This window comes from Protopterus annectens, chromosome 3.part1 (genome assembly GCF_019279795.1).
Source record: "Protopterus annectens isolate FY-2018-M chromosome 3.part1, PAN1.0, whole genome shotgun sequence".
NCBI lineage: Eukaryota > Metazoa > Chordata > Ceratodontiformes > Protopteridae > Protopterus > Protopterus annectens.
Window position 1 is genome coordinate 1496691790 of NC_056732.1, and position 25751 is coordinate 1496717540.

At 42.9% G+C, this 25751-nt stretch overlaps 1 protein-coding gene across 1 annotated transcript in view; it reads right to left on the reverse strand.

The window, feature by feature from the left end:
• Positions 1-25751, reverse strand: part of ACAA1 (acetyl-CoA acyltransferase 1) — a 353926-nt gene that overhangs the window by 21469 nt on the left and 306706 nt on the right. Inside the window, exon 11 of the mRNA XM_044067562.1 lies at positions 22153-22298. Coding sequence (XP_043923497.1) covers positions 22153-22298 — 146 coding nt within the window. The remainder of the gene's footprint in view (positions 1-22152; positions 22299-25751) is intronic.

The window sequence follows — 25751 nt, forward strand, 5'->3', positions numbered from 1 at the left end:
ATGAAAATGGACAACACAGATGCCAAGATATGGTAAGCACATAACTTCTAAATCTGATGTTGCCCTTCTCATTGTTCCTCACCAATGGGTCAGAGTCCCCAGCTATGTAACTCTTGGGTGGCCCTCAAGTAAGGATGTGCCAGAGCACTGTATAACAAAAGGAAGCTCTCTTCCTAGAGATAATGTCCAATTTGTAATGTGTAACACAGGTATGGATCTTTGACCAAGTGGCTGCAGTGCAAATGTCATCAACTGAAGCTCTGGAAGAAAAAAACAGCTGAAGTGGCCATAGATCTAGCAGAATGGGCTCGATGGGGACAAGGTAATTCCAGACCTTTCTGAGAATAAATCCGCAAACTAAAATCTGTAATCCATTTGGCCAGAGTCATTTTGGAAACTGCTTGACCTACGTGGTTAGGAGCAAAGGACACAAAAAGCTGGTCAGATTTCCTATACTGTTTTGTTCTGTTTAGGTAGAAACATAAATTGTCTACGAACATCAAGAAGATGCAGCATGCATTTGCCCTTATTCAAAAAATTGGGAAAGAACACTGGCAGTTGTATGGACTGGTTAATGTTAGATTCTGTGGCAACCGGGCATAAAAGAAGGATCGGTTGGTATGGACACTCTACCCTTATGGAAATGATACAAGCTGGCCTTGCTGATAAGGCCTGCAACTCAGAAATTCTTTTCACTTAAGTAATGGCTACCAGAAATATTGTTTTCCAGGACAGGCATTTCATATCACACTTGTTTGCTGGTTCAAACGGATTTTGAGTTAACCCCTGCAGGACTATCGTGATGTCCCAAGGGGGGAAGGATCCTTTATGGGAGGTCTAAAGAGGGAAATTCCTTTCATAAATGTCGTGCATAACAACTCTATAATGTAGGGACCCTCCCTGACGATGTAAGTGACCATTCTCTCACTTACATAATCAGACAAAGGTCGAGCTCACACAACCCAACCATATATAAAACAATAAGAAGCAACAGAAACTTTAACCCCAATAACTTCCAAGCTGAACTAAAAGAATGTGATTGGTCACCTACAAAATACCTCCCACTTAACGAAACAAACTACTTTAACTCAAAATTCTTAACAATCCTTAACCACCATGCACCAAAGCGTTCCATCAAAATTAAATCTAAACCAGTCCCATGGCTTACAAAGAAAACCAGGCACAAAATTCAACTGAGAAATAAAGTTTGGGCCCTATGGAGAACAACTAAAAACCCCGTAGACCAACAACAATTCAGGCAAAAAAGAAATGAGACTAAGAAATCTATACTCGAAGATAAAAAAAACTACTTCCACCTCCAACAGACCAATAAAAATAATCCACAAAAGTTCTGGGCTAGCATAAACAGACTACTTCAACCAGGCCAATCCGCAACACCACCCCCTATAGGATCAAATTCCGACAATCCAAAGCAAACTGCTAATGCTTTTAATACCTTCTTCACTGAGACCATCCAAACACTTGCTAATCATCTAACAGCCGATAGCTCTGCCCTTCCAACCAATACTACTTACTCTCTCCCAACTCTAAACCTGCAACCTGTCCCATCTTCCCTCATCTGCAACCTCTTAAGTAAACTAAAACCTACTACCCCCTCAGCTGACCAGCTACCTGCTGAATACCTTGAAAAGGCAGCCAAAGTCATAGCTTATCCTGTATCATTGCTGATAAATAGAACCATACAAGAAAGCACTATTCCCACCATCTGGAAAATCTCCTACATTATCCCCCTACACAAGGGTGGAAACTGCAGAGAATATTCTAACTATCGTCCCCATAGCACTACTTTCACCATTAGCTAAAATAATGGAAAAGTGCATCCACAGACAGTTACTAGACCACCTACTCCAGAACAATTTACTGGCCAAATCTCACTCCAGAACAATTTACTGGCCAAATCTCAACATGGCTTCAGGCCTTTCCACAGTACAACAACTGCACTCCTATCCTTCACTGACAGCATCAATAAAAACCGTAATAACAATCTTCCCTCTTCAGCACTTTTCATGGACCTTTCAAAAGCATTCAACATGGTCAACCACCACTTACTTCTCAATATTCTAAAATCCTTCTCTCTGGACACAAAGACTATAAAATGGTTCCAGTCCTACCTTGATAATAAACAGCAGGCAGTGCTATGGGACAACAACCTCTCATCCCATCTCCCAGTTACCCTAGGTGTTCCTCAGGGCTCTATATTGAGCCCCCTCCTTTTCTCAATATTTATCAATGACCTCAACCTAGCTATTCCTTTAACTAACTGTGTACAATACACAGATGATTCGACAATAATCTGCTCAGCTAAATCTCAATCCCAACTACAGACTCTTAACTCAATGTTCAATAAAACAGAAAATTGGTTTCGACAACGCTGCCTCCTCTTGACCCCCCCCCCCAAAAAAAAACAAACTCCTCCTCTTCACTCCTACCCGTAAATCACTCCCTATGTACTTTTCAGTCTTAACCAATAATGGTACACTCATATCTCCCGATCCAATAACTAAACTTACAGGGGTAATCATTGATAACGACTTGAACTTTGAAACCCATATCAATACCATAAAAACTGTCAACAGGAAACTAGGCTCCCTCTATAGGATAAAACTCTTTCTCTCCCCACTAGCCAAAACCACTATTGCCTATTCCCACCTTATCTCCACACTTCTCTATGCTTCTTCCATATATACTAACTTGTCAAAAAATAACCTTAACAAGCTATCCAACACTTACAATAGCATTGCCAGATTTGCTACTGCTTCCTCCTTTAGGACCCATCACTGCCATAACCTGAAACAATTAGGCTGGTTAGAGCTTCTGAATCAGATTCACTTTAAACAACTCACCATTGTGCACAAAACCCTTTTCCAACCTACCAATACCCCAACACTTGCTCGTCTCATTACCCAATATAAGAACCTTTCAACTTTACGCTCATCTAATAAACTACTTGCATCAACATGTAAATCTAATAACATGGCAGGAGATGCTCTCTTCTCAAATACAGTTGGAAAGTATTGGAACCAACTCCCCCATGAACTTGCATCACTGTCTTCATTTACACTTTTTAAACACAATCTGAAACTCTATCTTAAAACCCATTGGTTATGTCCCTGTACAAATCCAGACTTATTTCATACTATATCCCAAATACCCTCTCTTAAGACCTAATTCCTGCTGTGTCTTTTTAGATCAAGGCCTATCCTTGGCAAAAACATATCTTATCCTAATAGGGATAATTTAAAATACCTAGTTAAATTCTTCTGCATATAATTCTAAAGCATCCTACCTAATGGCAGGCAACAAGTATTGTTTAAACTGTGAGCATTGTTGAACTGTTGAAACTTGAAGTATGTATTAGTTTAACAATTACTTTTTAGTTACTAATGAAGTCTTGTACATAAAGTCTAAAATATCTTATGTAATGCTTGTAACATGTTTTTGTATAAACTGTGAAGATTCCTGAACTGTTTAAAATTTGTAGTATTGAACTGTATAACAACAAGTACCTGTATGTTAGTAGTCTAGTAATCTCCCTGGGACTCTACTGAAAATGGACATAAATCCAGTTAGACTAACCCGGTCAACAAATGTAAAACAAAATAAATAAAATAATAAATAACCTAGAAGTTGACAAAGAAAGGGGTTAATTTCCAGCATGAAAACTGGATATTGCACCAAGATGAAGTTTGATGATAGAAAAACTAGCTCCTTCTTTGAAAAGACATTGACAACCTCCAAACACTTGACTCCACACAGTTTGGTTTTGTCAAAGGGAGATCATGCCTGTTAAATTTGGTCGACATCTTTGAAATAGTCATCAAAGACATGGATGAGGGGAAGACTGTGCACACCGCCTACCTTGACCTAGCCAAAGCCTTTGACACTACTCCCCACTCAGGCATAATAGATAAACTTTCCAAGCTAGGCATCAACCCGTATGTTAGCAGATTGGGGTCTACATTAGAACATCGAAGTTTCAAAACTTTGAATGTTCTAATATCGCCCCCTATTCAGCAAAAGTTGAAAATATCGAAGCTACAGAAAACCAAATTTTTTCCTAGGGAAAGAATTTGGTTGTCCGTTTCTGTTGCTTCGATATTTTCAGCGCTGTGGTGGAAAGTTAAGGGTCGGGTTCAGGTAAGTGTGCGACTGAGCGCGAGTTAGGTTAGTTAGGGTGTGGGTTAGGTATTGTGTGCGATTGTGTGGACGTGAGGGTTAGGTGAGTTAAGGTTAGGGCACAGGTTAGGTATGTGTGCGATTGATGTGGATGTGAGGGTTAGGGCAGGGTAGGTGAGTATGCGATAGTGACAGACCTTAGGGTTAGGGTTTGGATTAAGGTAAGTGGATAGTTAGTGGTGTATGTATAGTTTAGTGTAGGGTAGGTGCAAGATTTTAGGTGTATGTGTGTGGATTGCTGTTTGTTTGGTGTGCTTGTGTTGTGTGTATGTGTTTTGGAACAGCAAATCTTTTCCCTAGGAAAAAATTCGCTGTTCTGTATGTTCGATGTTTTCAGCTTTCGCTGAATAGGGGTTGATATTAGAACATTCGAAGTTTTGAAACTTCGATGTTCTAATATAGACCCACCAGACTGGTAGCTAACTAGCTCACTGATAGAACCCACTCAGTCAAAGCAGGGGAAGCCACCTCTAGTAGTAGACCCATAATGAGCAGTGTACCCCAAGGATCAGTCTTGGGGCCTCTACTGTTTGGGATATACTTTTCTGAGGTGCAAGCCAAAACCAGTGGTCTGTGGCTGACCAAGTTTGCAAGCTGGGTGCTGTCTTAAATTCCACTATTGATGTGAACATCTTCCAAGAGGGCCTTACCCAAACTGATGAATGGTCCCAGAAGCATGGCCTCAAACTGAATGCAAAGAAATGCATCATTATCCCCTTTGGGGTAAATGTCATCCCCACTAATTAGCACATTAATAACAACGTACTAAGTATGCAATCAGTCATGAGGGACTTGGGCACTCAGGTTGATAGCAACCTGACTTTTGACCACCACGTTGCCTCCGTTGTACGGAAGGCTTTCTACATGGCCCATCTCATAAATAAAGGCATTTCGTCCAAGAACAAGGAGGTCATAACATCCCTGTACTCCTCCCTTATCAGACCCATTATCAAGTATAATGCCCCCTTTGGCATGTACCTTGCCTAGCACATGCAGCAATTGGAGAGACCACAGGGGTTCCTGACCAGGAAAATCCAGGGTCTGAAACACCTAGCCTATACAGATAGGCTAAAAGCCCTGTCCCTCTACTCAATATCATACATACTGCTCAAAGGTGACCTGTGTCTGGCATACAAGGCCATTTCAGATCCAGCCTTGATCGAGTTGCTGCATATCTGTAAGACAAACTCCACTTGCGCAACCTCCACGCAAGGCCTTAACCTGGTCTGTGTCATTAATACAACTTGTAGGCAGCACAGATGTGTCCCAAAGACTTCCCTGTCTGTGGAATAGACTCCCTCTTCATGTCAAGCAGAGTACCTCTCTAGCCCTCTTTAAGAGGAACCTGGACGACTGGATGAGAAACACAAAATATACCCCTGGGATCCCACCAGTGTCCCTGCTGGACAGGGGAAACAGCTGCTGACTTTGAGGGAACATGGGCAAAATTCTTGCCTCGGCTTATAAGGACCTCTGGGCCAATAGTCTAGTATCATCCTATGAACCTATGAGTACTGAGGAAAAGAAAGATGCCTGAAGTGGGTGCTGAAAAGGAGTCAATGTTCTCTTTAGAAGCCCATACAGGGAATCTTTTTCCACTTGCTTTTGTAAACCTTCATAGTGGAAGCCTTTTGGGAAGCCAAAATAATGTTACGTACTGGGGAAGTAAGCCTGGACCGTGTTACTATAGCCAGAAGTGGAGAAACCATGCAGTCAGCTTGAGGGCATGAAGGTTGGGATGCTGGGATTCTGATGGGTGAGACAGGAGAGTGGGTTCCAGTATCCATAGAGCAAATCTGATTTGAGACCATAGGAAAAGGAACCACACCTGTCGAGAACAGAAGGGAGAAATGAGGATGACTGAGCTCTTTAGCCTGCTTGCTTTCTGTAGAAACTTCAAGATCAACATGAGAGGGGGATAAGCATAAAAGAAATCCAGGGGCCAATCATGAGCTACAGTAAACCTCGCTGACTCCGCCTGTGAGGGGATCAGAGCAAAGTACTTGCACTTGTAGAGGGAAGAGGCAAATAAGTCACAGCAAGGCTAGTCCCAACGGCTGAAAATTCTGTTAGCTACTGGCTGACTGAGGGACTACTCCTAAGGAATCAGAATGGACCTGCTGAGTCTGTCTGCCAGTACACTGGTTTTCCCCGGTATATGTGCTGCAACTAGAAAATGGTCTGAAGAGATAACCATTCCCAGACTCTCATGGCCCCTCTGCACAACTGGTATAAATGAGTTCCTCCTTGCTTGTTGATGTACCAGACTACTGACATGTTGTCTGTATGGATCTCAATAGTTCCGAGAGGGAGAATATCCTGAAAGGCTTGCAATGACAGAAGGACTGCTCTCATCTCGAGGACACTGATATGCAGCTTGGTCTCCAAGGGGGACCACATGCCTTGGACCATCTTTCCCTTGTAATGCCCCCCTCACCCTAACTGGGAAAAGTCCATGGTCACCGTGGCTGTTGGGGGGGGGGGGGGGGGCCTGCCAAAGAACAGGTCTTCTGATTGTCTCCACCATCGGCTATGACGTTTGCAGATTGGTGCAAGCTTTATGTGAACAGACACGTGTAAAGAATGTTAACTGTACTGCCAAAGTACAATGGAGAATTCACATGAAGAATTTTGTTAGAGGGACTAGAACAACATCAGATTGACATTGATCCAACAGCCTGTAATGCCAATTTCGCAGGAGGGGACTAAAGGGATAGTAAGTCTCCATCTGACTTCTCAAGGAATGGATTTTGTGAAGAGGAAGTGAAACCAATTGGTGTATATTGTCTAGCCAAATCCCTATAAATTCTAGTTTTTGCACAGGACTCAGTTTGGAATAGGGAAACACCTGGAATCCTCTGAGCCTCAGGTGAGCTGCAACAACTGCTATGCATTTGGTGAACACCTGGGGGGGCTGTGATGAGCCCAAAGGGCGGTGCACTGAATTGGTAGTGATTGGCTCCCAACTGAAAGAGAAGGTATCTCCTGGATTGCCTGTCTATTTTTATGTGACAGTATGTATCCTGGAGATTTAGGGAACACATCCAATCGTCCTTGCACATCCAATTGTCCTTGCACAGAACAGGCAGGATGGACTGATCATAACCATTCGGAACTTTGACTTCTTTAGATACTGATTCATACAGCTTAGATCCAAAATTGGTCTTAGGTCCCTGTTTTCTTTGGCACCAAAAAGAAGCTGGAGTAAGGTCTGAATCCTATCTGTTTGGTTGGGACCTTCTGGATGACTCTCTTTTGTAACAGCTTCTGAACTACTTGAGCTGTGTAGTCCCTCTGACTGGGTGGAATGTCAGGGAGTTTCCTCCTTGGTATCGGAGGTGGAAGGGAAAAGGGAATGTAGTAACCTCTGGATATTATGGTTAGCACCCATGCGTTGTTTGAAAGAATTGTCCCGGTGTCTAGGTGCAGAGAAAGTTGACCCCCGACTGCCTCCAGAGATGGAGAGTCAGATAGCTTTTCAGGAGAGCTGATAGGGCCTGTCATAAAAGCAATCACTAAAGCCCTGGTCCTGCAGACCCCCTCTGCCCCTAGTCATTGAAACCTCCTCCTTTGGAGGAGGTGTCTCCCTGAGAGTCCTGAAAAGGTCTCTGAGATTTTCAGAACCACATTTTCTTGCCAGCCAACTGATTCCTGGAAAACATTCGCTGAGGGGCAGAAAAGTTGATTATGACAGCAGACAAAGCCTTTCCTTCCTGCTCATTGTGGGTAAGTGTCTCTGACTGAGGGTCCGAACAAGGAGGAGCCATCAAAGGGGGCATTAACAAAAGATGTCTTAAATAGTTCCACAAAATAGTAAAGCCTCATACAGGTATGACGACTAACGGCTATGCCAGAGTCAGCTGCTTGAGAGGTACCATCCGCTGTGTGGGACATTAGCCACATTGAACAATTAGCAACAGAGAAAGTGGCCAGCTGGGGAGAAACATTTTTGAGGTCCTCCACCGATATGAACTTGGCAAGAGAATTTAAAGTTCCTTAATCAAATCTCTCTGCAAACGGGTAAAAAATGTGCCAGGTAGTTTAATGACCTCAGTCCGAAAGTGGCTGAGGTGTAAATGCACTTTCCAAATCTGTCCATCACTCTGGACTCCCTGTTGAATGGATGGACAGTGGAGCTCTGTTCTGCTAGCTCCTCCTTCGTAGCCACTGCCACAACCATGGCATCAACTGGAATACCCTTACTCCAATGAAGTCTATCTTATGGAGGAGGGAGAAACATCCAGTTGCTTGGTGAAAGGTCTGGTTCCTTCCAGGCCTGGCTGGAGACTAGGTCGGTAAGTGCATCCACCTGGGGGGGGTCACCCAAGACATAGATGAGCCAGCCCAAAAGCCTCCAGGAACACTGGCTCTTTAGAAGTAGGAGTTTGGGAGGACCAGCCACCTCTCTGCCTAAAAATGTCCATGATGTCCATGAAGGAAACATCAGGTGGCAATTTGGGGGGATTTTTCACCTTTGTTAAAGTCAGTGTCCTCCATGAGAGACGCCATAAGGGAGTCTACTTGTCTCATCTTGCATGTCCTCTTCTGAGGAACCTCCTCTGTGGGGTGTTCTGGGAAAGTGTCGGAAGAGGAAGGGAATCCCTCTGGGGATCGTGTGTGGAGATTTCCTGGAACTGGCTGACCTTCAGGAACAGTGATGATGGGCTCAGAGCTCAAACCCGATAAGGGGTGGGGCACAGGATCCAAGATTCGAGAGGATGGTTCTTTATGAGTAGAGAAAGCCCTTTCTATAACTCGGAAGGCTGACGGATCCAGGGAAACCCCTCCCCCCTGCCACAGAAAGCAGGTGAATAAGGAAAGTCGAGGCTAACCTTAGATCCGGGCCCACCAGAGAGAATCGGACCCGAGCTGTCCAGTGCCGAGGCACCCAGGGGGATGGATCCAAAAAAATAGGAACTGATCCCTGCCCCTCAGGCCCGATGCAGATCTCTCAGACCCAAGACCAGCTCTGATCCTATGACAATGGAACTTATCAGGAGCACAGCTAGATCTGATGAAGGGAACTTCCTTGGATCCAACACCGAACCTCTCAGGTATCCAGGATCCTGGGGCTCCAAAGCTGAAGGTCAGATTGGAGAAGGAAATAATCTCTTTTTGGCAGCTGAACTCATGGATTCAGTAGGGAACGGAGCTGGAATGACCCTCATTTGGATCGGAGCCCTAAGAAATCTCCGCATCATGATGTCCATGTCTGTTTCAGAGCAACTCCTAGAAGACCTAGAAGAAGTAATTGAAGTTGGCCTAGAAGGATTAGATGGGGATTGGAAAAGCTGGGTGGACAGGGTAGGAGACACTGGCTTTAAAACCAGCTCAGGTGTGCAGCCTCTGGTTGTAGAATCAAGGATCTGAGACAGAGGCAGACAGTATTGGAGAGCTGGAGACAAGGCAAAGACGGTCAATTCTGAGGAGCATACAGGATCCGAAGCAGGCCTGGTAGTTATTGGATCTGATGGGATGGGATTCAAAATTTGTTCAGTCTTTTCAGGCTGCACCAAGGAGGCAGTTAGAGACTTATGGTACCGTTTCAGAAACTCTGAAACCGTTGGAGACTGCTTAAAGGGGGTCTGAACCCCAGAAGGAAGAGGGCCTTTTAAAATGAATTTGTTTCTATGGTCCGTGAGAGCTCTCAGATTAAAAGTAGCACATACAGTGCAATGAGTGTCCAGGTGGGCTACTCCTAAAAAGTGTATGCACTTCTTGTGGGCATCAGAATTGGGGATCTTATGCCCACAAGAAGAGCACTTTTTAAATCCAGTTGGTTTATCTGGTTTGTCTGACACAATTTTGGCAATAACAAGCAGAAATTAATTAATTAATGTATTTATTTCAGTTTGATGACCGGGGAAGTCCACTGGTCTTTCAAAGGCCCTTTTTCAGTGGAGGCCCGGGGAGATGAGCTCCATGACACAATTACAATAACAAGTCAATTACAAGTCAAAAATATTTAACAATAGTACATTAGATCCATCACTGTGGTGGTGGTGCTGCGGTAGTGGTGTCGCCTCACAGTAAGACATTGTCCTGTTCGATTCTCAGATAAAGCGTCTTCTGTGTGGAGACATGCATGAATGGGCTCACCTTCGTTGAAGGTTGTGCGTCAGGGCTGGCAACTCGGCACGTAAAAAAAAATCTAGTGCCAATCATTAGCGGACCAGAGTTCCGCTGTGGCGACCCCTAAACGGGAAAAGCCGAAAGACACAACTAAGAGAAGATTGTGCAGAACAACAGACATGTAGTACATGTTACAGTACAACTTAGTGAGTTTAGTACAAGTAGGTGTAGTATAGATCTAGTGGTAGTGAAAATTTGTTCTATAAGCAGAGTGAACATAGTAAAGTATTTACAGAGAATGTATTAGTAATATAGAAGATGCAGTGTGATAAGTGTGAGTGATGAATTACAGAGTGGGAACTCATGTGGGTGAAGAGCACGGGCAAATCCACTTGGAGGAAAGGTATGAGTGAAAGAGGGAATTGAAGTTGGTGGGATTTGCAGTGTTTTGAAGGGAGGGGGGAGGGAGTTCCAAAGTTTGGCTAGAGAGTAAGATAGCAATAAGTGGCCAGGCGGCCTAGAGGGTTTGTGAATTTGTAACAGGTTTTGGCTTTCTGACCGAAGTGGGCGATTTGGAATATAGGGGGATAAGTTGGTGGAGAGAGCTGGACAGCTACATGGTTTGAAGAGGAGTCTGTGAGCTGTGGAGAGTTTTAGTAGGTTCAGGTAGTTTGGTAACTCAAGTCATTGCAGGGACTGGAGAGAGAGGCAGTGATGGGATGAATATTTGGAGTCGGTGGCAAATTTGCTGATTTTATTGTAGCATTAACTTGGATTGTAAACCAAGTTGGAGGTTAGTAAGCAGGGGAGCACCATATGTGAGAGAGGGGAAAAGGTCTTTCTGGTTGCTGGTGTGAAGAAGCGGTTATGTTGATACAAGAGTTGTAATTTCTAATGAGTTTTTTAATAGCAGTATTTATATGGATGTCGAATTTTAGATGATCATTGATGAGGACACCAATGAGCTTTGTGTGAGATACAATTTCAATGGGGGTGTTGTTTTAGGTTAGTATAATGAAGGAGGAATTATCAGTGGTGGAAGTTCTGGAGGGAGTAAATACCATTAGTTTGGTTTTGGTCATGTTTAGAGCAAGGTGGTTGTTGTGCATCCAAGTTTCAGTTTTTGAAAAGGCTAACTGGGTTTTTAATAGCAAGTCAGAGTGAGTGTCAGCAGTGCAGATGATAGTGGAATCATCTGCATACTGAATTACAGAGGAAATAGGGATGGAGGGATGAAAGTCGTCAATGGAAATGTTGAAAAGACGGGGGCCTAGCACAGATCCTTGTGGTACACCGGAGGGGGTATGTAGGAAGGAGGAAATTGAGGATTTCCATTTTACTGCTTGTTGTCTTTCAGACAGGTAACTAGAGAACCAAGACAGTGTAGAGGGAGAAAGGTTGAGAGTGGAAAGTTGGGATAAGAGTATGGGATGGGAGACAGTGTCGAAGGCTTTAGACAGGTCTAGGAATAAGGAAGATACTAGTTTACCAGTGTCACAAGCCTGGTTGATGGATTCAAGGAAGGACAGAAGAGCTGTAGTGGTACTATGGCCAGGGCGTAAACCATGTTGGGTAGAGGTGAGGAGGTTACTGTGGGTTAAATGTGACATTAGTTGGGCATGAATACATTTTTCTAAATGAGAGTAGGGAGAGAATAGCAATGGGCCTAAAGTTGGTGGTATCAGTTTTTACTGCCCTTGTGGAGTGGAATGATGAATACGTGTTTCCAGATAGATGGGACATGGGATTCTTGGATGGACCTGTTTATTAAAGTAGAAATAGGTAGGGCTATGCTGTTGGATGCAAGTTTGAGGAAGAAAGGGGGTAAGTTGTCTGGTGCAGTAGAGCAAGGTTTTAGTTGGGTGAGGAGTTTTTTTATTATGCTTGTGGGAACAGGGTTGAGTTTGAGGGAGGATAGATGTTGTGTGCTGTCAGAAGCATGTGATGAGGGTGGCGAGAGACAGCTATGAAGAAGGTTGGGAAAGGAGGTGGTTAGTTTAGCTATACAGTCCACAAAGAAGGAGTTGAATAATGTGGCAATATCAAGTTCAGGGAGGTTTGGGTTGGGGCAAGGGTTGTCTGTTACCGGGATGGAGGAGAGAGGAGACAGTATTCCAGAACTGTGCAGGATTGGAGGGGTGCGCAGACTGGAGTTTGGTGCAGTATGATTTCCGATCTCTAGTCATGAGTTTTTTTATGGAATTTCAGAGCTGCTTGTATGCTGCTAGGGTAGTGGGTAGTTTGTTGTTGTGGAATTGCTTCCACTTTTTATCCCTTAGTATCATGGGGTGTTTCTTTAGATAACCAAGGAGATACTTTAGATTTGACTCGTTTGGTTCTGAGAGGAGCATGGTAGTTAAGTAGATTAAGAAAGGTTTCATTGAAGTAGGTGATAGCATTGTTGCGGGGCAGGGTTTTTAAGGGGGTCCAGTTGATTAGGTTAAGACAATCCATAAATATTTGTGAGTTGAACTTAGAAAGGTTACGGATTTGGATGTAGTGGTGTTGTTTGAGGAGCAGAGATGGGTGCCGAACTGCAAAGGCAGGTAGGTGGTCACTGATAGGGTCTGGGAGGGTGCCAGAGCATGATATTAGATTGGGGTGAGATACTAATATCCAGTCAAGGGTGGTGCCTGAATCTCCATTTTTGTTAGGTCTAGTAGGGGCATTAATTATCTGGGTAAAACTAAAGAGGCTGATTGCATGAGAAGGAGGTTGAGAGTTGATGTTAGCCCAGTTAATGTTTAAGTCACCTAGGATATAGGTTTCCTTTTTGAAGGTAGAAGAGAACCAGGAGAGGATATCTTCAAGTACTGGAATGTTATTGTTGCCTGGAGGAATGTAGAGGGCGGCTATGCATATTGTTTTGTGATTGTTGATCTTTAGCGATGCTATCGTTAATTCTGACTTAGAGAAAGTAGGGATAGCGTTGGTATATGGTGTTTCTGTGTAGAAAGAGGAGTAAACTAAGGCTACTCCACCTCCTTTCTTGATGGGTCTAACATTGCAGATTATTTGGTAGCCTGGTGGAAGTATTTCACTGTCAGTTATATATGATTTAAGCCAGGTTTCTGTGATGGCAACAATATCTGGGTGATTATGGAAAAGCCAGGCATGTAAAGTAGGGACTTTATTGCAAAGGCTTTGTGCATTAATTGTTGTGAAACGAATGGATTTAGGAGAGCGGGGATGTGAGGGGGTGGAGACATTACTGGAAGGAGAGTTGAAGGAGCCTGGGTTAGGATGGATATCACCTGATAAGAGAGAGGGAAGTAAGATGTAGTAATTGTATTAAGAGATTGATAGTAGATTAAGGTTGTCTTGTAGGGATCTTGGGCTGATTTGTTTGGGTGTGGTTGGTGGGAAATGTTGGGTGTTGGTTTGTAGAAAAGGGTGGTGTAATAGGGGTAGAGTTCAGGAGTTATTGAGGAGTAAGGTGGTAGGGATCTAAGTTGGAAATTGGTTGTATAGTATGATATAAGAGGGGTGAGGAAGTTGTGTCAGGTAGGAGAGGGTTGTTAAGATTGCTAGTAGTATTAAAGTTAGTTGAAGAGATGTGGGAGGGGACAGTGTAGATGGGTAGGTGTTAGTATTGTAAAGTGATTGGGAGATGGATGGAATTAGAGGAGAAAGGGATAGTTAACTGTGGAGATAGTGGGGGCAGATGGGAATAGGTGGCAGGGAGGGGAGCGGAGTGAGCCGGAGGGTGAATGGAGTAGGTTCAGACCTCAGCAGAGGTGAGAAAGAAGTATCAGTGAGTGCAGGTAAGGGCACGACACTGATAGTATTGCTGTGCTGTCTGGTAGACTGTAATTTAAGTAAGTGTACAGGCAAGAATTATGAGGATGACACTTAATTAGACTACTATGCTTTACTTGAGGGGGTTTGATAGATCTAGGAAAGGGTACTGAATTAGTACGAGCAGCAAGGTACCTTAATTAGGCTTAGGTGCTGGTTAGGAGGACAATGTGGAGCTTTGCTGCCACATAGTGGAGAAGATGGGGTACTACAGATAGAAGAAGAGAGGGGGTATCCCTGCGAGTGTGCGCGCTGTCAGGGCTCAATTATACATAGACCAAATTGTTGCAATTTTAATACTGCTGTAGTACACGTAGGAGTTTATAAAACCCACAGGCCTACATGCAAGTTTTGGTAGACAACACACTTTCTCCTGGGGATGCGGGTCCACCAGGTTGCGGTTTTACTCTGGGTCAACTGTTTTCCTGGGTAGAAGGGAGTTTTAGATCATACGGGCTATAAAAGAGCAGAAGAAAGAGGCAGCGTTAATGACCATTAGCGGAGGTAGCAGGTTACAGTATGGGGGATGCAGGGGGAGAGTGCGATTGAGTGTGTGTGAAAGAGAGCGGTGAGTGGGGTGGAAGGGCTTGAAAGTGGAAGTAAACTCAGAGAATAAGGTGACTGAGATAGTGCGTGTGGGAGGGAATGTTCAGAGTCAGAGTGAGCTTTAAGTTTAGGTAAGTTTAAGAGCAATTCCTCATAACATTATAGTAGTAATAGCAGATAAATGAATATCCAAACAACATTTCAGAGTTTACAATGCAAATGGTCAATAAAACATTCAGATAAGAGCACAGATTGCAAGCGACACATCCGTGTAAAATACCACTGCATTACATAAGATATACGTGACTAGCTGCTAACAGTTGTTAAGTTGTTAGAATATAACGTACAGCAATATATCACTAGAATAACCAGACTATGTTCAGTAGAAAAATAGACCGTGCAGACTTAAGTTACATGTCTAACTTTGTGATTACCTGCCCTGGCTTTGTAAGGGTGTATCAGGTCACGTATGGCAATTACACATAGACTACTTGCTTTGTGATTATAGGCTCTAGCTTTATAACAGCTGCTATGGGTCTATGTATGGCAATAGATACTGTCGTTGCCAAAACCAGTAGAAACATTAAGTAGTTACAACAAATGCCTTGTCAGGGTGTGAATCACATATCAGTCACAGTTTTGCAATGCAGTGATTAAATATAGTAGATAACAAACTGCCTTACCAGCATGCACACAACGAGCTGGGAATGGAGTCCTTTCTAGTAGAAGTATGGCCTTAGTGAAAGCCGCCGCAGGGAAAAGACCTGTCTTTGTGTATGAGATGTGAGGTGGGGGAGGGGGCCTAGACAGGGAAAAGGTAGAAGGAGCACTAGGTGAGGGGACTGAGACAAGGACTGGGAAGGGAAATAAGAATGCTTCATTCTAAGGGGATCCAGTATCTGTCTGCCTGGGATGACATGATCGACAAACCACGATGCTTTGCCAGAGATGGCCTGCACCTGTCGCCCTTGGGATTCCGGATACTGGCTAAGGCTCTTGCCACCCCTATAGTGCCTTTTTTAGGCAAGATTCAAATGACAAATTCACCACCGTAAACAGGTACAATCAAGCAAAATCTGAGGGTGATGCTACTTAATGCTAGAAGTCTAAACCTCAAAATGCACTCACTCGAGGCACTCCTTAAAATGAAGAACATTGACATCTGTGCAGTGACAGAGACCTGGTTCAAGGATCCAGAGAGCACCCCTGCATTACCAGGCTATAATTCATACCACACCTTTTCGGCCACCTAACCTGGGCCAAAGCACTTATGGCGGAGGCGTGTCCATATTCATTAAGGATATCCACGCCTCCAGGCTAGTCGCTCAGCATAATGCATTCGTGATTATCCAAGTGCAACTAACTCTGGGCAAGACCGCAATCCAAATTGTAGCTTGCTACAGATCCCCCACCATGGCCCAGGATTCCCACTCCTCATTTCTTGATGCATTGGAAAATATTAGGGTACAACCCAACGCCCTAATAATGGGCGATTTCAACGACCTCACCATTAACTGGGAAAACTACTCATGTACCAACTCTTGTGCTCAACGTTTTCTGGAATTCATAAATTCCAATGCCTTGGGATCAACTTATCCATACCCCCACCAGGGGCAGTAATATCCTAGACCTGGTCATTAACAACATGGGCAACCGGTTCCACACCAGAGGTCAATTCCTCATTGGTCAGATCCACAAATCACCCTAGACATCCACATCGCACCCCAACCCCCATTAGGGAAACCACCGTAAAAAAATTCTCCAAAGCCAACTTCACGCTTCTTAAGACAGAAGTGGCAAACTTCACAACACCCATGCTGATGGGCAATAGAGGTACGACTGCTGAATCCTATACAATTGCACTTTATAAGCACTTACACAAGTGCATGGATCGTGCAATCCCTAACAGAACCAAGATGCTATCCTCAAAAAAAGGGAAGCCAATCTGGTGGCCCCCTGCCATAAACAAACTCTACAACAGAAGAAAAAAACTGTTGCAAAAAAAAAAAAAAAAAAAAGAGTACAATCCCATGACTGGAGGATCTCCCTGGTCAGCCTCAGTAAGAAGCCGAGATCCCTCATAAAATCCTCCAAAGCTAGTTACGAAAACAAAATCACCACTGATTCTAAAGACAACCACAAAGCATTCTATAGCTATGTCAAGAATCTCAATGGCAACACTCAGATATGCTCTGAGTTACAGCACAATGGCACTAAATACACAGAATCAACTGATATTGCCAACATCCTGGCACATACGTTCAGTGCTAACTTTACCCCTCTCTCATCCCCTAAAGGGCCCCTCTCTATACCGGAAGAATGCAAAGTTCTTATAATATCACAGCTGCACAGGTAAAAAACACACTCTCCAAAGCCCAGAACACACAGCATCCATGGGACCTGACAACATCCTAGGCTGCGTTCTACATGAACTACAGAACGAACTGACACCCCACCTAAGTACCATGTTCAATCATAGCCTCACCTCAGGTTTTGTGCCCACTAAATGGCGCACAGCAATGGTTATCCCACTCCACAAAGGGGGAGCCATCACGGACCCCGGGAACTACCGCCCCATTAGCCTGACGAGCATGGTCTGCAAGGCTATGGAATGCATCACCATGGAACTTATAAACAATGACAATGGTAATCTCCAAACTCTGGACTCTAGCCAGCTCAGGTTTGTAAAAGGCAGATCATGTCTCCTAAACCTGATAGACTTCTTTGAAGTGGTCACCAAAGCCGTAGATGAGGGTAAAGTGGTTCACACAGCCTATCTAGATCTCGCCAAGGCGTTCAACACCATCCCCCACTCTCCCCCACTCTGGAATTATAGATAAACTCACTAAACTAGGATATTCCAAAGACATGCATCTGGAGCATTTCTCCCCGGGCCTCCGCTGAAAACAGGCTCTGTGGAACCTAGTCGGACTTTCCCGGTCAACAAATGCTAAATAAATAAAAATAAAATAAATAACAATAAATCCCTATGTCACAAGATGGGCTGCCAACTGGCTCACTGACAAAACCCACACTGTGAAAGTAGCAGACTAAATCCATCTTCAGACCAGTGACAAGTGGAGTACCACAGGGTTCAGCCCTGAAGTACAGGCTAACACAGAAGGTCTTTGGCTAACAAAGTTCGCAGATGACTGAAAACTAGGAGCCATAATCAAAACTCCTAATGATGTGGACATCCTACAAAAGGGCCTCACTGAGACAGATGCCTGGTGTCAAAGCCATGGCCTCAAGCTCAATGCCAAAAAGTGCACTGTCATCCCTTTTGGTAAAAACTCTGTACCCATGAACTATCACATAGGCGGTAGTCTACTTAACACCGAAAGTGTGATAAGAGACCTTGGGACACAGGTGGACAGTAGTCTCTCCTTTGATAATCACATCATCACAGTAGTCAGGAAATCCTTCTACGTGGCACACCTCATCACAAAAGGTTTCTCATCCAGGAAAAAAAGAGGTCATTGTTCTCCTCTACTAATCACTCATTAGATCCATTATACAGCACAACGCCCCTTTTGGCATGTACCTCACAAGACATCTACAACAACTGGAAAGGCCACAGAAATATCTCACAAATAGGATTACCGGCCTCAAACAGATGCCCTACACAGACCATCTCAAAAAACTCCAGCTTTCGCATATCGCCTACTCAGAGGCGATCTCTGCCTAACATACAAAGCTATGTCAAACCCAGAGCTGTTGGACATGCTCCACTTAAAGAAATCCCAATCCCTCCGAGCTACACACTCTAGGGACCTAAACCTTGTCACACAATAAACAGAACATGTTGGAGGGACAGATTCCTGCCCGAGAGACTTCCCATACTCTGGAACAAGCTACCTATCTATGTCAAACAAAGCTCCTCATTAACACTCTTCAAGAAAAATCTTGATGATTGGATGGGAAAAATGAAATTCACCCCGGGGATCACTTCTGTGGGTCTGCTTGACAGGGGCACAGGAAAATAATTTTCTTGGGCAAAAGCCAGGGTACTATTTGGCTAGGCTTATATAGGCCCTGGGCCAACAGCCTAGTACCTACCTATGAACCTATGAAAAAGGAACACTCCACCCCCAGCAGAGGTGAGCGCCAAAAAAGTATCAGTGAGTGCAGGTAAGGTCAGGACACTGATAGTATTGCTGCGCTGTCTGGTACACTGTAATTTAAGTAAGTGTACAGGCAAGAATTATGAGAATGACACTTAAATTAGACTACTTTGCTTTACTTATTTGAAGGGGATTGCTAGATCTAGGAAAGGGTACTGAATCAGTAGCGAGCCGCAAGGTACCTTAATTAGGCTTAGGTGCTGGTTAGGAGGACAATGTGGAGCTTTGCTGCCACATAGTGGAGCAGATTGGGCACTACAGATAAAACAAGAAGGCAGGTGGTATCCCTGCGAGTGTGCACACTGTCGGGGCTCAATTATACATGGATCAAATCACTGCAATTTTTAATAATGCTGTAGCGCACGTAGGAGTTTATAAAAACCCACAGCGTTACATGCACGTTTTGGTAGACAGCACACACTCTCCTGGGGATGCGAGTCCACCAGGTTGCTGTTTCAGTCTGGGTCAATTGTTTTGCTGGGTTGAAGGGAGTTTTAGATCATACGGAATGCACATTTTGGTAGACAACACACTTTCTCCTGGGGATGCAGGTCCACCGAATTGCTGTTTCACTCTGGGTCAATTGTTTTCCTGGGTAGAAGGGAGTTTTAGATCATACGGGCTGCATGCACATAACGCGCTGGGAATGGAGTCCTTTCTAGTGGAAGTATGGCCTCAGGGAAATTACTGCAAACAAAGTTTTATACATGGAAAAAACCTTCTATTTCAAAGTCTAAACCGTAATCTAATTTTAAACATTAAATCTTCTAGCTCTAGAGAAAACTACCAACACTATTATCTAACTATTAAGCTAACAACTATCTAAGAAAATTTAAAACAATGGCAAAGTGCCACACTCACAAACGCAAAAAGAAATTTATATATATATATATATATATATATATATATATATTTATATATATAAATATACATACACATATAAACAGAAAACCCTGACATGCAAAAAAGTTAAAGGGAGGCACAGATAACTCTCTTAGAAACAGAAAAAGGATATTATCACACAAAAAACAGCTCAGTTAAGACACCCTTACTGGGAGATGCTGGATCTTCCATCTAGCAGCAATGGAGGCATATGAGATATTAGGAGTTGGGGATGGATTAGGGCATTATGGGTAACGGGAGGAACGAGGCTTGAATCCAAAATCTTGCTGAAAGCGTCAGAGTTGGATCCAAGGATCGGATCCTAGACCCATTGGTGAGGAAGAATGAAAAGGACAATATCAGATCACAATTTTTAAACAGTTACAATAAAAAAGAATAGCATATCTCAACAATCAAAGCACATAACTATGTACAGAAACATTGTGAACATGCTTCCAAGAAGGAGATAAACAGCTGCTGCAGATACAGAGCAGAAGCATCTGAATTCAGCCATGTTTTATTTTACAGAAGAAATGCTTGCTATTTGCTCTGCCCACTAAGTTTTATAAACATTTATATATGAAGAAGTCTTAATTAAAATTTCTTGTAACAAACCGAGATACTTTACAACGCAATTAGTTACACAGTATTTGGCCCTTTACCAAGGTGCTGTCTAGAGGTATCATAAATAGAAAACCACTGCTAAAATGCTTGCTGTGTGCTCTGTACAGCACCCACAAAAGTCAACTAAATCATACATATGTACATTCTATGCCTAACAGACCCAGAAAACTAACAGTGTAGCTAAACATTCTTAAAAAGCTGCTGCCCTTAATGCCCCTTTACATCAAAGTCAACACATACACCCACTAACTTTAAAAAAAATAAAGGTGTTGTCAAAAAGTATGTCTAGTGCAAGGGAAAGATTAGCTTTCCCACACAAATTTAATAGATAAATATATTCCAAACAAAAGTACAAATGTATCTCTAGGAATCTAACCATGGGCCCCTCACTCTCTTTCATGTCACCATCTCTACAGAATTACTTTAGCCCAGCATGGTTCATGCTCTCCCTCAAAGCCCCACTCCAGCACCTAACTGCCCTAAACCCAGGTTTACATTTTATTTTAATCTCAAACTACATCTCCAATTACAGATGGAAGTAACAGCAAAATAAGTAACAGCAAAATTGTAACCTTGCACACAGGTCTAATGCTACAGAGCTCATGAACGTCAGTCAACTTAACCACACCCACATCTCTGTGAACTTTGTTGTGGGGTTCTACAAGTATTAGCCCAGGGTCCTCTTCATCTGCATCCTACTTGTTTGGCAGGTGGCACAGTGGATTAGGGAGGTGTTAACAAGCTGCCTCCTGTGGTCCAGTTGTCTAGGGTTAATCTCCTCAGCCTCCACCATCTGTGTGACTCTTGAACACGTCACTTAACTATACAGCACTCCTGGGGTGAGTTTGGGGGGGGGGGGGTTCATGAAAATCAGTGCCCCAGATAACAAATACAAATCTATTTTTCCAGCCCAGTGTTGCCCACTGCAAGCTGTCTTAAATCAGATTTCTTCAGCTTGCTTACTCTTTACGTTATCTGGTTGTCCGAGTGAGAAAAAAATTACATGCTACCAGAACATTCTGAAGGATCAATAACCAAGCCACAATATCCTGGTACCTACTGTTGCTTGACTTTTTCACTCGAGTTTAAAGTTTCTGGGATTTTGGTTTAATCTCACTCAACAGCTACACAACTTATCCGGATTCTTTGTGTAGCTTGCAGGTGAGACAGAGCTGGAAGCTCAGAAATTATGGCACTTTGCTTATAAGGGTGTCTCTGCCATAGCATCAGTGTTTTTTTTCACAGAAAACAAAGAAAACTAAAATAATAATAAAATAAGTAAGGCAGAAAAGAACTTCTGAAAGAATGGTGCCCTAGGTGGCTGCCAAGTCCACCTATGAGTAGGGCTGGCTATGCTGGCAAGCAATGGACATAAGGTAAAGAACCAAAGACAGACACACATGTGAATGCATGCAGACACACACACACACACACAGCCACTGCCAACTCATCTACCAGTATATGACTTTAGCAGGTGAGAGGAAACTGGGGACCCCAGAAAAAACAAATAGTGACAGAAGAACATGCAGACTCCACACAGAAGGCACCTCAGCTGGAAACCATACTGGGCAGCCAAGTGCTGTGAGGCAGAAGCACTGATGCATTACTGTGCCGTCTAATTCCTAAAAAACCCAAAACATAAGTACTGGTTTACATGCACACCTAACATTATACTTTATGGTTCCACAAACTGGCTTGACATGCTCTGCTACAGGTCAGGCGAAACATATAATGTCTAAAAAACAAAACAAATTCTGAGCAACAGCTAAACCTCTGTGTAAACTAGAACTCTGAAATGATTATTCCTTTTCATCTCAGCTTGACATGACTGTCTGACAACTTCTTTAAAGTAGCAAAACAAAACCCATCTTAGTGATGTAGCATAACTGTAAATTTAGTGTTATCTCACCTCTTTTGTCTGCGCTTTAATTCATTCAGCAATGTGACAACTTGCCGTGCTCCAGTACATCCTAAAGGATGCCCTAGTGCTATTGCTCCCCCATTGGGGTTCACCTTCGTGAGAGGTATGCCCAGCTTTTCGATACAGTATACTGCCTAAAAAGGAAGAAAAAGGTAAAATTACAAGAGCTGACAGCAGGAACCATCATTTTAAGTACCAATCTTTCTGTTTTACCAGCTGTACTGTTACTCATGTAGCTATAACACAACAATCAGTAGTTGATAATATCAGCATTAGTTGCAGTTCTGCTGTTCCACAGTTTAAGACTGTAACTTGCACAGGCGATCATCAAATCACAGATGAACAAAGAAGAATGTGCAATTAAATTTCTTTTCCCATTTTTTGCATGCCTACAATTTTAAACTGAAACACCATAGCTGGGATTCAGAAAACCCAGAGTTTAACCGCAAGAGATAAACAAGGATAAACTCAAGTTAATATGTCCAGTAATGACCTTGTTCTTTCCTTGTTTTACTTATTTAACTGGCAGATGGAGTGATCCACAAGACCCTTTTCAGCCACATAAGGCAGTGAAAAATACGTGAGAAGAATGCAATACAATAGGCATAAAACAATAATAAATATACCATATGGCACAGTTTAACAATTCTTCAGAGCACACCAGGTAGTTTGAACATTGACAGTGCACAGTTTAAGCACACCAGTATGATTTAAACAGACTGTTTTCTAAAACCCAAATTATTGCAATGGCTGAAAACATTTCACAGGTAAATAAGTAAGCACTAGGCTAGCTACTCTTGTGGATGATTTTAAGCCTAGCCAATTTCACTCAAGGGTAAGAATCAAACCCTCTACTGTGTTGTCTGTGAGAAGCACCTTAACCTTTATGCCAACCCCAACCCCCACTGTAACACTTTGTATTGAGATATTTACTAGTACAACAATATTAACAGTCTGTTAGTTGGTGCAGACGTTAAGGTTACAAACTATAGTTCCTATGGTGAAGGGTTTGATTCCTTCAGCTTACTGTGTGACCTTCAGCAAGTCACTTAACTAGACATTGCACCCAGTCACCTCTGAAAGGGACTGCGTCTCCAACAGGCCTACCTGCTTAACAAATGGAAGTTATTATTACAGTGTTCCCTACTTTCTAGGAAACATCTAAACTGAGTGTGTTAGGTAAGGTATGAGATTACTGCAGTTCTGCTACAAAAATCTGTTGGTAAGCACAAACAGCTTGCAGCTCGGCACAAAAGGGACACACTTTAGCATCAAGTCATCTCAATTAAAAAAAAAAAAATGCCCCAAAACCGTGACTCCTGAGCTATACCTATGGTTAAGAACCGTATGCAAAGTTTCTGATGAATAAGGAGCACTTTTGTGCAAAGAATGCATGAAAAACTCTAATCCTTATTCACTGTAATTGGTATGAGCAGCTACAGCAACTTGCACATTCCAGCAACAAGTTTTACTTTATTAAAACCCATCACCCAGCTCTGAGTCAAAGCTGCTAGGCAGGCATGCCCCCCTCTGGTAATGTATGTCAGCACAGGAGGGCTGTCCTAAGCCATCCTGAAGTTTACTACAGCATATCAAACTTCATTTGAGCATTTGTGCAAGTTACAGTAAAATATATGCTTATTAGCCTAGCACAGGCAAAACTCCCTACTCAACCTATTGTCTGAATCTCGATCCACATTTTTCAAGACTAAGTAACAGGGCTGCTACCTGTCAAGAATATTTCCTAGCAGTCAGAAATGTAAGGATTCTGTCAGAAAATATACATTTAGGGACTGTTGTGGGTCACTCAAACATTTTCCCATCTTATATGCTGGTTTACCTGCATGTCTAACAAACATTAAAGACCTGATGCCATTACAGCCCTTTCTTTTTACAAGACAATCTAAGATGTGACAAACGGAAAAGTAATCCAAGCCCTGTTAACACCGCATTTCAGTAGTCATATATAACATTAAAAAAGGTATTAGCCTTCTTTTTAGTAAGAGTAAGCAAACTGTGCATCTTTATTCCAGATTTATCTACTGTCGTTTCTAATGAAAATTAAAAATGCACTTTCTTGGTTCTGACATTTATGTGGACCTATACAAGAAGTGAATTCAAGAAAATAGTAAGTGTTGGCCTGTCTCCGGCATGCATGGTGGTGGGATCCTGACTGTGACCAAGGTGAATGGAATTTAATTAGTGGCCCTAGCATTAGAAGAGCCATGTAAGGAGGGGCAGGGTGCAGCCTACTCACTTTTCCCTAGAGGGAGAGGTGGGTTTTGTGCACCCAGGAAGCATATAGGCATGGTACAAGTTTTCTGAGGGAGACCAGGTAAAATACAAGATTGATGCATTGGGTTTCTTGCTGACACATATCCACTGTGGGAGCAAGTAAATATCCAGTATTCAGTGCTCGTTGCCCAGACCACCTTCCCAAGCAAACTGAGTGTGTATGGGGATGAAGGAGTAACAGAAAAATGCGAACCACCCCTAAAGGTTGACTGATGGCTTCTTTGTAGTAGTGTAGCTAGGGCAGGTTGAGAGCAGCAACTGTCCTTGGCACAAAGTGTTAAGTGGCGCGAGTGGCCATCCATCATCCTGATTGCTCTTTAGTGCAATACTATCTTTTAAAGCCATCTGCAGAGGTGGGGGGTGCATGGATTGGGTGCTGTTATACTGTTTGCAGTAAGCATTCGGCAACGTTTTGCAAAAGTTCTTTTTTTGTCTCACCACATGAGGAGCAGAGGGTGGAGGTGGAGCGCTAGTTCATGGGATCAGCACAGCCCACTTGTTGAGCCAACTATGCTTCTGCACCTCTGAGGCTGACTCCTACTCTTGATGACAATGAAACAAATGGTAATGATAACTGGCAAGGGCAAAAAAAACTGCAAAAGTATGCTGATCGTGTTCAGTGTTGTCCTCATCATGTAATTTTATTTGAAAGGCACGAATTTATTTAGTATAACAGCTTCAGAAAAGCACATATTTAAAACAACAGCTGTCCTATAAAATCATCTTTAGTAAATGGCATGTCTATATATTTATTAAAACACTGTATTAAGCACATTGACTGTTTCTTTGTAGTTATCGCTGGCTTGCAAAAAACTTCAAATCTGCAGTGCAAAATTAATCTTCAAAGGATGTACAAGAAGCATTTAATAACAGGTGTTGCTTTTTGACATTTCTTTTTTGTCACATCCAAGCAGGCAGGATGGGAACTGGAAAATTAAAAAGGAAACGCTGACGACAGAGATCATCTTGCAAGACCTACTTCTGTGGTAACTCTTTAAAGGATGCGTCCATGTTTCTCTCACCACAAAGCTCTTTTCATTCTCTTGAATTCAAACTGAAGAGTGACAAATGCAAGGAAAACATAACCCCATTCACATGCTGTCTAAATAGGTTTCATTCTGACTTTCTGTGAAATCTCATTACTCAACACACACCAAAAGGACGCCCAGTAGTTAAAGAGGAGTCCAACTCAGAAAATGAAGCAACATCACAAATAGTTGATCGAGTCACCAAGGAGGAATGTTAAAGATAATTTGTCTTGACATTAAACTATCTTTAACATTCCTCCTTGG